At 32.0% G+C, this 14,180-nt stretch overlaps 2 protein-coding genes across 4 annotated transcripts; both read right to left on the bottom strand.

Moving 5' to 3' along the window:
• Positions 1–6,053: 6,053 nt before the first annotated feature.
• Positions 6,054–9,565, bottom strand: LOC139891822 (F-box/FBD/LRR-repeat protein At1g13570-like). 3 transcript variants are annotated; one of them, XM_071874828.1, is made up of 5 exons: positions 9,439–9,565; positions 7,673–8,248; positions 7,473–7,589; positions 7,184–7,342; positions 6,054–6,750 (listed from the first exon to the last, which is right to left on the bottom strand). In XM_071874828.1, exons 2-5 carry the CDS (start codon positions 8,237–8,239, stop codon positions 6,502–6,504), a joined length of 1,092 nt encoding a protein of 363 aa, XP_071730929.1. In that variant the 5' UTR covers positions 8,240–8,248; positions 9,439–9,565; the 3' UTR covers positions 6,054–6,501. The 3 variants fall into 3 exon arrangements, with proteins under 3 accessions (XP_071730929.1, XP_071730931.1, XP_071730930.1); XM_071874830.1 differs by having other exon boundaries at positions 7,673–7,799; positions 9,439–9,537; XM_071874829.1 differs by lacking the exon at positions 9,439–9,565 and having other exon boundaries at positions 7,673–8,610.
• Positions 9,566–9,832: 267 nt separating this feature from the next.
• LOC139888728 (uncharacterized) lies at positions 9,833–10,402 on the bottom strand. The gene has a single exon (XM_071871720.1). The coding sequence runs from the start codon at positions 10,400–10,402 to the stop codon at positions 9,833–9,835; it is 570 nt and encodes a 189-aa protein (XP_071727821.1).
• Positions 10,403–14,180: the final 3,778 nt, after the last annotated feature.

The following is a 14,180-nucleotide window of genomic DNA, read 5'->3' as shown; positions in this document are numbered from 1 at the left end:
TATTATTACTATTATTATTATTATTATTATTATTATTATTAATTATTAATTTAATGATACTAATAATAAAATACTACAACGAGGTTACGCTCGGGTGATTTTCCAAACGCGTTTCAAGTGGGTTTTAGCTAAGGATATATTGGGTATTGTTCGTGAATCAAAGACCAAACTTGTGTTCGTTACTATCATTGTATCTACATACTTTTCCTGTAATATTGAACCACAATATTGATAAGTGAGTTATAGATCCCTTTTTAAATACTTTAAATATTTTTGGGCTGAGAATACATGCAATACACTTTAAACGCATGGACACAAGTACATACTTAATTCTACACTGAGTTAAACCGAAAATCCCTTAGCTTTGGTAACTAGTAACTGCCAGTACATATGATGTGGACTGGTGGGCGCGAGTAATTGTATATGGATCCATAGGGCTTGACATCCCCGTCCGAGCTAGAGCGCTAGCCTTTTAACGGACGTATGTTACTTGAGTTTACGACACGTTGGTTTGCGTGTATTAAAACAACAGGGGTAATTATTATTATAGCGTTAAGTTTAGTTACCAGGGTGCTCTGTTACATAGAATCTATTAATAAACTTTTGATGAAATCTTGTGGTCCATCTTTATATACTTATGACTCGAGCAATTAAAAATATAACTCACCAACATTCGTGTTGACCTTTTTAGCATGTTTTATTCTCAGGTTCTTAGACTGCTTCCGCTGTGATGTGCTTGTTGCCTGCATGGAGTCTTTCATGCTTTGTATAAAGTTTATTGCATTCGAAACAAAACTACGTTGTGTAATAAATAATTTGACTGTGATATCAACCTGTAAAATAAAGACTTATGTATTTTGAGGATTTGCTTATACTTAAGCACTCGCTCACATGTTTATAACTTTCTATGTTTAGAAAGTCACTTATTTTAATGAATGCAATATTTTATCAAAACGTATCATATAGAGGTCAAAACCTCACTGTGGAATCAATTAATAACGTGCCACGTCAATAGCGATTTTGACGGGTTGTTACAAAGAAGATGACAGCAGGCCAAAACGGGTTACATAGATTTAGTTTAGGAATTAAATCAGAAAAGCAATGGCAGTGCAATAGTTTGAGGTATTGGGTTAACAAAGAGGTCTTGGGTTCGAGCCCTGATTGAGACATTATTTTTTTAAGAGCCTATTTCTTTGAGGTAGTTACTTGTTTATTATTATTATTATTATTATTATTATTATTATTATTATTATTATTATTATTATTATTATTATTATTATTATTATTATTATTATTATTATTATTATTATTATTATTATTATTATTTATTATCATTATTATTAAAATTAATATTTTTATTAAAATTATCATTATTATTATTTTTTATCATTATTATTATTAGTATTAACATTATTATTAATATTTTAATCATTTTTAATATTAATATTATCATTATTATTACTTTTACCATTATTATTATTATTACAACTATATTATTATTATTATCAATATTACTATTAATATTATTATTATCATTACAATAAAAGTTAGATATATAAAAATATATTTAATTAAACTATATTTTATAAATTATTCATTTAAAGTATATAAAATAAATATATTTAAGTTAATAATGAAACACATAAATTATTAAAATAACAGTTATATTAATAATAATACATAAATTTATTCGACTTCAATTATATGTGTTAATATATATATATATATATATATATATATATATATATATATATATATATATATATATATATATATATATATATATATATATATATATATATATATATATATATATATATATATATATATATATATAAATGATATAGGTTCGTGAATCCGAGGCCAACCCTGCATTGTTCAGTTTCGTCGTATGCATATTTTTACTACAAAATATCGTATTGTGGTTTCATATGCTCCCTTTTTACTTACTTTTGAAATTTATATTTTTGGGACTGAGAATACATGAAATGCTTTTATAAATGTTTAACGCGATAGACACAAGCAAAACATTCCTCTAATGAATTATTATACAGACGAGTTGTTCTGTGGATTATTATATCGAATATCGCCCCTGTTTATTTAGCTTGGTAACCTAAGAATTATTTGGACGTTATAATTGCCTCTAATTGACGCGAATCCTAAAGGTAGATCTACGGGCACTGACCAGCCCCAGTCAGAGAATTTGAACTGCTTTAGTACTTCGAGGTTTATATATATACACACGATACTTGTATATTACATACTGAAAGTTCTGTTTATTTTGGGGATATTCATGATGCGCTTTATATGTTAAGGTCGGTTACTAAGCAAAGGTTATATATAGAGAGAGAATGATTTTTATACACAGGTTATATGTATGTTATTTGGTACACGAGATATTTGTACGTTTATTAAAAATCGCGAGGCAACCTACGGGGGAGAAAATGATACGAACCTACTCTGCCAAGCATTTATAAAAAAATGGTTTCGTACACGAGATAGGTGTACTGTATTTAAATCTTGTGGTCTATCAAAATTACTGAATTTTATTGTTTATGATAAACTTATGAACTTACCAACCTTTTGGTTGACACTTTTAAACATGTTTATTCTCAGGTATTAAAGAAATCTTCCGTTGTGCATTTGCTCATTTAAAGATATTACTTGGAGTCATTCATGGCATATTTCAAAAGACGTTGCATTCAAGTCATTGAGTTCAAAAAGACTGTTACTAAGTCAATGGCAGATTAGTCATTCATATTATTGGAAAACATATATCATTTAGTTATTTTGAAATGAGTTGTTTTTTTAAAATGAATGCAATGTTTGTAAAACGTATCATATAGAGGTCAGTACCTCGCAATGGGACCAGATATTATTGTAAAACTACAGAAACCAGGTACACGTTCGACTCCACGGTAGACCGTAGTTCGACGGGAAATCCTCTTATCAAAATGGTTTGATCAAATAAAGTTTGACCACCTTCGGGTAACTATAATTATCGAAACTTTTTCCAATATGCTTAATATAGTTGCCCTTTTCATAATCAAAAGAGTTTTGATCACTACGACACCAATCTTAATTAATCACATCTAATGATGGTCTAATGATGTTTTAGTTCATAACTAATAATAACACATAAGTGTTGCAAAGTTCCTTTTGAAACTAATATGTATCTCGATATCTTTAGGATAGTCATTAAGTCCCAACTGAAGAGATGCTATCCACTTGATTAGTCATTAAGTATTACTTACATGATTAAGTATGTTTATCTCTTTATGATTAGTGTAATTCCCTAGAAGTTTTCATGTAAAACAAATTGGTCTTATTTGCAGTGTTGCAAGTAACCAATGAGAGTATATACTTGCAACCAAATGTTGAAATATGCATGGAAGACTTGTGATATGATCTTTGAAAGATTGAGGTCGATAAGGTATTTAAAACTACCTCCTGGAAAAGGAGTTATGTTTTCCAAGTATGACAAGTTGTCATTGTCTGCTTATGTGGACTATGACTGAGCAAAATCTACATTTGTCAGAAAATCAGTCACTGGTTTTGCTGTTTATCTTGGAAATAATTTAATTGCTTGGAAAAGCAAAAAACAAGCTACTGTTTCTAGATCCTCTATTGAGGCTGAATACAAAACTTTAGGTTTGGTTACTTGTGAACTGATGTGGATTATGAAGGTGTTGGTTGACTTGGGACAGCCAAACTTGGCTCCTGCTACCGTGTATTGTGATAGTAAATCAGCAATTCTGATTGTTTCTAATCTTGTGTATCATGAATGGACTAAGCATTTTGAGGTGGATCTGCAGTTTACCAGAGAGAAACTGTGTAAGAAAGTTATTGACATAGTTAAGGTTGTCTCTGATGAAAATGTTGCAGATGTGTTTATCAAAAGTCTCACTACAAACAACTTATGCTCCTGTGTAAAAAGTTGAATATGCAAGACATGTTTCATGTTTAATTTGAGGGGGATTATTAAAAGGATCAAATTAACATGGTTAACTAGGGTTTATTTGTTCAGGGACTTCTAGTGGAAAGCATTGATGACAAATAATGTATTATTTTGAATAAAGGTAAAAAAAAAAAAGGTAAAAATTCATTTGTCATTTATGTTATAAGTTTGTGTTGTTTTTTCTTTTTATAAAGTACAGGGGCTCAAGTGGAAATAAAGGAAGAAGGCGGTTCAAGCTTTATTTATATTTCTTTTTATTCACTTTTATTTTTCATCCAGAATATGTGTGTGTATTGAAAGTGTGATTAGTGTGTGTGAACTCTACAAAATTAGGGTTTCTGGTAGATTGATTCTACAAGTGTGTAGGTGTTGATCTCTGTTAAGATCTGGGTTGTAATAGTCCATAGATCGAGTTGTGTAATTGTGTTGTTTATGTTTTTAGGGTTGCACACGGTTGTGGACGATTCATTTTCTTTGTGTCTGTACTTGAATTGCACACGTTTTGTGAACAATTCATACTGAAATAATTGTTTGCTCTTGTGTTTTTTTACTGTATTTTGATCAATATTACACCAGTGGCTAACAGACTAAATCTATCATTCTTGAATTCTAACAATCATCAACACTATCACATTACCGACATCACCATTACATTACCTGAAATCTAGGGAGGGAGGAAAAAGACCAATTGAAAATTTGTACACTAAATATCGTATTATAAGATTGTGCCGAAGCCAACAAACGAAAAACTCAGATAACATTAACCAAACAATTTATTAATAGTAGATTTTGATTATGGTCAGTCCAATGGTACTTATTCAGTGGTAGAGATATAATTAAAAACAATTGCATTCAGAAGGTATATACGAAAACGCGGATTCAGTCATACGAAAACGCAGTGGCGAATCCAGGATGAAAATCTAATGAGGTCCTAAAAAGTTTTTGTAAAGCTAATTATATTTTAAGGGCAATTTAGAAGTTGTTTACCTCCAAAAAACTATTGATTTTAAAAATATATGAAGTCGTATAGTAAAATTTTAGTGGTGTCCTAAACAATTTTAATAATACATATATAAAATTTTTTTAGACTAGTAGGGTCATAGGACCCCGCCATCAATGCTCTACACTCGCCACTGCGAAAACGCGAATTCAGTCTACATCATCATATGGACTCAAGGATGAGATAGACGCTCAAAAGTTATTTCTACCACTTGTGATGCATGTTGGATGCGTGAAAGGACACTCAAAATCACTTCTCCAATTCTTCATCAATTGAATTGTTCACGAGTATATTCACCTTCTTTAGCACTTGTGACTTGGCCAAGATAAGCTTCACAAACTCCAAATCAGGTATTTGGTGAGCGAGATCAAGCTCCAATTCTCTAGATTCTAATATTGCTTAAAACACGTTTAGAACTATACATGAACAGCAAGCCTTCCTTATGTTACTATAATTTGACATGAGAACACGAGCAAACTGGATAGAGGATAATATTGATTATGTTTAGCTGTGGCTCAAGTTTCTCCAAGTTTGGGGAATATCCAACACAAAAAGAACAGTAAAAGACAGCCCAAATTCACCCTAAACAAAGCACAAATATCATGGCCAAATAATATAATATAATACTACATAACAAAAGAACCTATAATATCCTTACAAATCTTTAGGACCCCAAAAGTTTTGGGTACAATAATAAATTGGAAGCCAAGAATGAAAAAACAAATGAAAAAAAACAGATGCAACCCAAAAAATCATAGAAGAACAAGTACCAATTCAGCATCGGTAGATTACATCATCAATCTCAATATCTTCCACATACTTGTATATTATAATAAATAGTTGTAGTTAAAACTGAAAGTAGCTACCTTAGTTGTGTTTGACCTTAATGATTTGACCTTTCTCAGCCTAAGAACCATATCTGACAAGTTTATCAGAAAATGCAATTCCTGATTTTGCAACAGTAAACTCACATGGTGTAGCAGGCTCTGCCGCTGATGCCGGTTTAGGCAATATAACGGCATCAAAAAACTTGAGACTGAGGCCAAACCCAACGACTTTTTCATTAGGTTGATGGTTTGGTGGTGGTGGTGGTGGTGGTGATGGTGAGGGGAGGCTTTAAAATTAGTTACTACGGAGTATAAAACTACTGAACAAAGATAAACTTCAGTATAACAAACATACAAAGATGAGAAAACTGATATTATGTTTTAACACCCTGTTTTCCTTAAAAATTACCAAAATCTACTTAACCAAACGCTATCTTATTGTTCATGACAGAATGCATAAACAAAAAAGTAACAAATAGCAACTCACCATCAGTAAAAAGTAACAACTCTTTAGCATCCCATAAATTTTGAATACACAAATTGCTTGGAAGCCAAAAACGAAAAATATCAAAAGATTTGACCCAAAAAAAATCACATACGCATCAGTGGATTACATCATCAATCGCAATAGCTTCCAAACTCCGATTTAAGTGATTTAAAAATGACATGATATGTACCACCATCAGAACCAATGATTTCAATCAGAACCAATGATTTTAACCATTGGTGATGCAGGTGGGGGGGGATAAAAGTGTTTCTAACAACTTCAAGCCTGTATCCTGATAGTACCTGACCTTCTTGAGAACAGGTGACTTAGCCAAAATAAGCTTCACAAACTCCAAGTCATGCTTCTTGTTGAGATAACTTGTAATCTCAAATTCAATCAAATGTTCCAACCATATATCCGAACAATCTTGCATTGTTACAGAGTATAAGTCCTCATGATCATCATGTTCGCATAGCATCTATCAATGGTATGGTATTTAGTGTCAGTACATTTTTGGCATAAGTATCAAGTATAATCAATAGAAGACAACTTTCATACATCACATCATATCTACCCAACTATTTAACGTCAAATCGTGCATACCTAATATAAACACAAATAAAAGGATCTCAACCGATTTCACAATAACAAATCAGTTAAAACCTGCAATAGATGCCAGTTTACACCTCATATATGGTAAATAAACATAATACATATAATTTTATATTAGTTAATAGTTTATAATAATTGAAATATAAAAAGAAGAATGCCTTTGATATTAGAGTATTATGGGAATGTACCGGAATGGAATTGAATTAGTTGTATTGTAGTGACTAGGGTAAAAAAGCGATTTTATTCCTTAAATTGGCCATATACAATATGCTTAAAGATAGATGCATGTTGTTGTCTACCTGTAGTCCAAGCTTCTCCAAGTTTGGGGAGCTTCTTAGCATAAGTAGAAGAAACCGGAACCACTGATTTTCAAGGAAACACATTCCTTGTAAACGTAAGTATTTGAGATGGACTAATGAAGTTGCAACCTCTCGTGGAATCACCCCTCTACCGAAATACTTCAACCATACGCCAAACAAATGTATTATAAAAATATAAAAAACAAAGTTTGTAAGTTTAATCAATTGTGTGTGTGTGTGTGTGTGTGTGTGTGTGTGTGTGTGTGTGTGTGTGTGTGTTTTAAATTACCTGACAGTCCCAAACATCAAGAGTAAGATGTTCAATCACAGGTATGGAATTAAATAGATCATCCATGGTGCCATATTCATCATCATTAAAGATCATAATACTATCACCGTGTGTAAGCTGCAGCAACTTACAACATTAAAATAAGTGTTGAAAGCTTATGAGTATCGATAATCTAGTGTAGTAACAACTAACTAACTTACCATTGTGAAGCTTTTAAGTGGATTATTGGATAAGATGTGCATGAGTGATTTTTTATAAATGTCGACATACTCCAAGCATAAGGTTTTAAGGTTACCAAATCCGTTGAACGTTGGTGGATGGTTAATACTACACTCAGAGAGATATAGATCTGTTAACTGATGAAACGAGAAAATGGATGAGGGCAGATCACATTCACAAGTCAAGTGAAGTTTCTTGACAGTATTCTTTCTCGACAAATGAAGTAATATTTGGTTGATTTTCACACAGTGTGATTCAGATGTTTGAATGTGGCTCGAGGAAAGGGTAAAGTCAACTATTGGTTCCTGGTGTAGTAATAGAAATTGGTATATAGCTGAGAAAAATTTAGATCTTCTCTTACAAGAATTTTTATAGACTTTATTCTTTAAGAAATCCTCGGTGAATGCAACTTTCGGGATTTTGGTCCAATTATACCTCCAATCCTTTGAGAGGATACTTGATCTTACTATCTCTTCGATTGGAAGACGCCAAACAATGTTTTCAATTATGTCTGAAGGAAGGGTTCTGATCAAACGTTGAGTGTTCATCTTGGAACACTAATTAATAATGCAAAAATACAAACTCACATCACTACAAAACTCAATTCAAGATATAACGAAATTTAATAAATAAATTTACAAAACAAATCTAGTGTGCTAACACTTAAAGTCATGTGGATAATATGCTTCTTGACAGGAAAAACTTAACTTTGAGCTCAAGTAACAACATCTAGGGGTGTTTTATATTTGGTTCAAGCCTATTAATACGAATAAGGAACCAAATCAAAACCGGTTTCAAACCGAATTTGAAGAACGGTTTTCAGATGTATTAAAACCGAAACCGATTCAATATATGAATTCCGGTTCTGCTCGGTTTTCGGTTTTGAATTTTTCAAAGTCGCTTAAACCGAAAACTGAATTCAATTAATATATATATATATATATATATATATATATATATATATATATATATATATATATATATATATATATATATATATATATATATATACTAAAGAAATGTAAAGATGAAGGTTTAGTTTTAGGAATTTGTTTCCACTTGTATCTCCATCCCCTAAAGAGGAGGACACTGGAGGACCAAATCATTTTATGCACAAGTCTTATTTTGCACGCTGACCACACTGAAAGTATATTTCGGTTATCTGTTCCAAACACTTTGGTCTAAGTCTCTTAGCAAATCAGTAAAATACTAAAGCTTGTAACTAGTTTTAAGGACTAGTTATATATACAATAATAACAGCTAATCATATTAGGTCATGTTACTTGCAGAGCTTGTCTGCAGTAGCTTAAAATTTATTAAAAGGCTATGAGGTGATTACATTAAAACTTAAAGCATAAAAGATCTGGACAGAGAAAACTGTAACTAGCTAGCTCTATTGTATTTGGTTGGTATATGTTAGCAATTACCAGCAAATTTTTTCCACAGATACCGTTAATCAGTAACTAACTAATTATAAAACGTAGCAAACATTCTTATTAAGCTCGTCACAAAATTGAATGCTATCCCCGAAATTTCAGAAAAAGTAAAATTAAAAGAAACGAAAACAGCAAACATAAACATAGACAGATGCTGAATTGCACAAACCCTAAAATCATAAATAAAGGGATGTTATCCCCAACCTTATATATAACTGAAATTGAACACATAATCCACAAAGCATTTTAAAAATCTTCATCAAACGAATTTTAATATTAATTTTCATTATAAGTAACAAAGGGGAACATACCAGAGCTGAAATACGAGAGAACCTTCGCACTGAAATATGGACGGTGTTTTCATACTAATTAGACTATAGACTATTTCTAACCTTACTGACAGGCAGATTTTTACTTTTCGGCTCAAAAAGTGTAGGTAGACATGGCAGTGTTAAATTTTGACTCCTCAATAACCTTAAATGTCAAATGCCAGTGTCAAATTCAGTAAAGTCTACCAGGTCTTTTGTTTTTTTTTCAAATGATTTAAAATAATAAATAAATATAACAAAATAAAATAAATTACATTAAAATAGTAAATAAATACAACAAAATAAAATAAATAACATTAATAAAAAAATACATAATTAATTTTTGATAAGAATTTAAAAGTACATAGATTGACGATTACATAGATTAAAAAAAAAACTAATTCACATTGCGAAAAGTCGGTGGAAGATTCCAAATATGCTCGACTAAATCTTCGGTGAGCTGGTTGTGCAGATCTCGATCCCTTATTTCTCTTGCGATGATATCTCGATCCCGTCCTCTGTTTCGTATACGTTCCATACCATTTTCCATTACTTCGGTAGTGAATCTTTCTTCCCATTTAGAAAGTGCAAAGTCGTTATCTTCAAGTATCATGTTATGTAATATGAGACAACATTCCATCACTCTTCGCATCCTGTTAACGCTCATACTTCGTGAAGCTAGGCGTATAATATGAAAACGACCTTGAAGAACCCCAAATGCCCTCTCTACATCCTTTCGGGCACTAGCTTGAAATCTTGTAAACTTAATCGTTGGTTCTTCAGTAGGATATGAATATCCTTTAACTAAAGTTGCCCAATCGGGATATATACCATCCGCAAGGTAATATCCTTTGTTATATTCATGCCCATTTACCTCAAATGGTGCAGATGGAAATGTTCCGTTCTTAAGTTTATCAAATATAGGTGATTGGTTCAAAACGTTGATATCATTGTTGGAACCCGCCATCCCAAAAAAAGCATGCCAAATCTACAAGTCATAAGAAGCAACAGCTTCAAGCATAAGGGTCGGTTTCTTGTGATCACCCCTAGTGTATTGTCCTTTTAAAGCAACATGATAATTCCTTCACTCCCAGTGCATACAATCTATACTACCGAGCATACCCTTAAACCCATGTCTCTCCTCGTGAGCACTATACAATCTAGCAACATCGTGTGCATTCGGAGATCGCATGTATTCTTTTTTGTACAATGTAATAATACACTTACAAAAGTAATCTAGACATAGTATTGATGTTTGCTCACTCATTTGCAAATATTCATCCCACATATCGGGAGCGGTGCCATACGCCAATTGACGTATAGCCGACGTACATTTTTGTATAGTAGTAAATGTAGGCCTTCCGATAGCATCAAATCTTTGAAAAAAGTAACTAAAATATACTGGCATATTATCACTTTAGAAAGTAGTAATACCTTGCACTATCCAGAGAAATAATTGTATGCGCATGCGAAAACGACGTTTAAATTTTCTTTGTGGATATTTTGGCGTCTCACAAAAGTAATCATTCCACAAACGTTGTGCAGCAACCTCTCGTTCCCTAGGGATGTAACCTCTAACTCTCGGAATAGATGGTGCCGATTCGACTTCGGAATCATCATCTTCTATTTCTTGAATTATACACAGCTTCTAGAAGTATTTACTATTGGTATATACCAATAGAAATCTGCAATTATTTGTGTAATATGTCATCCATGACCTAATCAATTTAATATGTCAACCATGACTTAATACATTTTAACTTACACTAGATATTTTCACTAAAAAACAAATTTTCAAGCCTATAAATAAGCATCATTTCTAACTAATTTTTACACATTCATTACTTCCAATTTTCACACACACTTACAAGAACTCTTTCAAGTTTTATTCTACTACTTCTTTCCAGCAACTTTACATTCTAAACTTGAGGTAAAAACTCTACTTCAACTCTTGTTCAATTCATATAAGAGTTTATAAACTAGAACATGGTTTAGTTGATTCTAACTTGTTTAAAGAACTAATCTAATCTTTCTAACTTAACTCTAATAACACTTATTTATATGTATTATGTTGTTATATTAAGTTAATATAAGAACTTATAACTTGTACATATGAAGAACACCTTGAAACTTAACATATATCGTTTAATCTCCATTCGGTAAAAAGCGGGCTGTTTTGGGTTGGGAATTAAAAACCTATCTTAGACTTTTAGTTCGAGGCTAAGACTTTGGAAATATGTTAATATATGTAAATAAGACTGCCCGTATTTTTTTCATGAATTTAGACAAAGTGTAAGTATTTTATCAAAAATCATATATTGGGTGGGTGCCTGGATTCTTCCAAATCTGTCCACCGGTACAAAAAGAGGGTAAAACTCTTAATATTAATGTATGGGCTGAAATTTTCGAATTGTTTTTGAAAAATTAACTTCTCAAGGAATCCATAGCAATTTGATTCACTTTAAACAGAGTTGTAATGAATATTTGGCGAGCAAAACAAAATCTGCTAAAATTAACGTTGTATGGACGAAATTTATATTGTAAAAACTATATTAACCATATACTTGCTAACTTTTCATATATCCTATATATATTTGGAAATGTTATCATTAGTATAACAAAATATTATAATCTTAGTTAATTCTGAGATTGTATATATATATAATAATCTTGGTACATTCCATGACAATAAGTATGCAATACGTTTTGATAAATCCTAAGACAATAAGTATACAATACGTTTTGATAAATTCTAAGACAATACGTATACAATACGTCTATGGGTTGATGCAAAGACAATACGTATACAATATGTCGTGGGGGTAATTCTAAGATTATATATATATCGATTATTGGACTGTTGGACATTTCGGACTATTTTGGACTACTAACAAAGGACTACTAACATAAAAATGTTAAAAATTAATATATAAGTATTCTATGAACTTGTATTATTTTATTCACATGTCGTATTATTATCGGAATCATTATTATTGTTATAGGTTCGTGAATGCAAGGACGACAACCATATTTTTAATAAGCTAAAAACTTATTATTAATATACTTTTACTACCGTGAGTATATAGTCCCATTTCTAAAAATATTTTGGGATGAGAATACATGCAGTTTATGTTTTACACCATGGACACAAGTACTTAAAATATATTCTACGTTGAGTTGTATCACTTTGCATATCTTCCCTAATAGCTTGGTAACTAATATTTACATGTTGTAAGAACATGTAAGCGCAAATCCTATTGATAGATCTATCGGGTTTGACAACCCCAACCGGGCTAGTCGCTCTAGTATCGTAAACGGTTGCATAGTACTTCGTTTTTACTACACTTGGTACAGTGTAGGGAGATTTCATAATAAAGGGAATATGCCACATTAATGGTTAAGTATGGTTACCGAAGCGCTCAACAACTTATAGAATACTTTTATACACTTGCGAGTGTACATATATTTATAACTATGAAATCTTGTGGTCTATATTTATATCGATGTTAAACCTATATATCTCACCAACCTTTGTGTTGACTGTTTAAGCATGTTTATTCTCAGGTCCTTAAGAAAGTCTTCCGCTGTTGCATTATCTGAGCAAGCTGTGCATGGAGTATCATGTTTTTGTTTAAATGAAGTGTTGCATTCAATAAAACTTTGTTATGTATTATATTCGACTGTTATGTCATGTGTGTAGTATTTGGTAACCGATGTATCATGGGGATTATTTCTTAAATAATCGCCCACTTGTTTAAAACATGCATTATGTATAATAATGGTGTGCTTTTTATGAAACGAATGCAATATTTTTCTAAAACGTATCATATAGAGGTCAAATACCTCGCTATGGGACCAATGAATAACGTACTACGTTTATAGTAATATGGACGAGTCATTTCAGTTGGTATCAGAGCGGTGGTCTTAGCGAACCGGGTCTTGCATTAGTGTGTCTAACTGATAGTTGTTAGGATGCATTAGTGAGTCTGGACTTTGGCCATGTCTACATGTCAAAAGTTTTGCTTATCATTTCTTGTCGGAAATTACCTGTTTATCATCTTAAGTCTTGACGTGTCTTACTACAATTATTGCATAGATAGTGTATAGACAAAATTCATATCTTAGTATATCTGCTAAATCATATCTTAGCATATCTGTTACTGTAAACTTTGCCTGACATATTCCATAAATTCCTCCGTAATCTATGAAATCTTTTGTTCTATATATATGTAGATATTCTATGTAACTAGAATACCATCCGATAGCCGAAAATCATTTCATATTGAAAAATCCTTTATTCAATCGTACGAAATGGAACTCGCCACTAGTTCAAGTCCCTCGGATTCCGATATGGAGTTTCACTCGAGCTCCGAAACCAGTGTGACTGGAATGGATCAACTAATTAGCCATCATCTATTCTGGATGAATTGGGGATGAGTTCGCAGTCTACTTAATCATTGAAGGCAAGAAGAAGGTGATCCTTTCCATCAACCGAATTCACCTCTTGGCAAAGAACCTGAAGCACTTACCGGCGAACCTATCCGAAACACCATTTTCTCTCTCATTTCCAGAGTATCTTGTCACGATTATATACTATCTCACATTCTAGATCTTGTTCATCCGCTCGTCCGAACTGACAATCATCCCGGTGTAATAGAAGAAGTCAACGAGCTTCGCACTCGGGTAGTGGCTTTGGAGAATATGGTGCAAAGGTTACAAGCACCAGCAGCATCACCAACATCAAC

This window comes from Rutidosis leptorrhynchoides, chromosome 2 (genome assembly GCF_046630445.1).
Source record: "Rutidosis leptorrhynchoides isolate AG116_Rl617_1_P2 chromosome 2, CSIRO_AGI_Rlap_v1, whole genome shotgun sequence".
NCBI lineage: Eukaryota > Viridiplantae > Streptophyta > Magnoliopsida > Asterales > Asteraceae > Rutidosis > Rutidosis leptorrhynchoides.
Note: the sequence above shows the minus strand (reverse complement) of the source record. Positions and strands in the feature narration are given on the sequence as shown.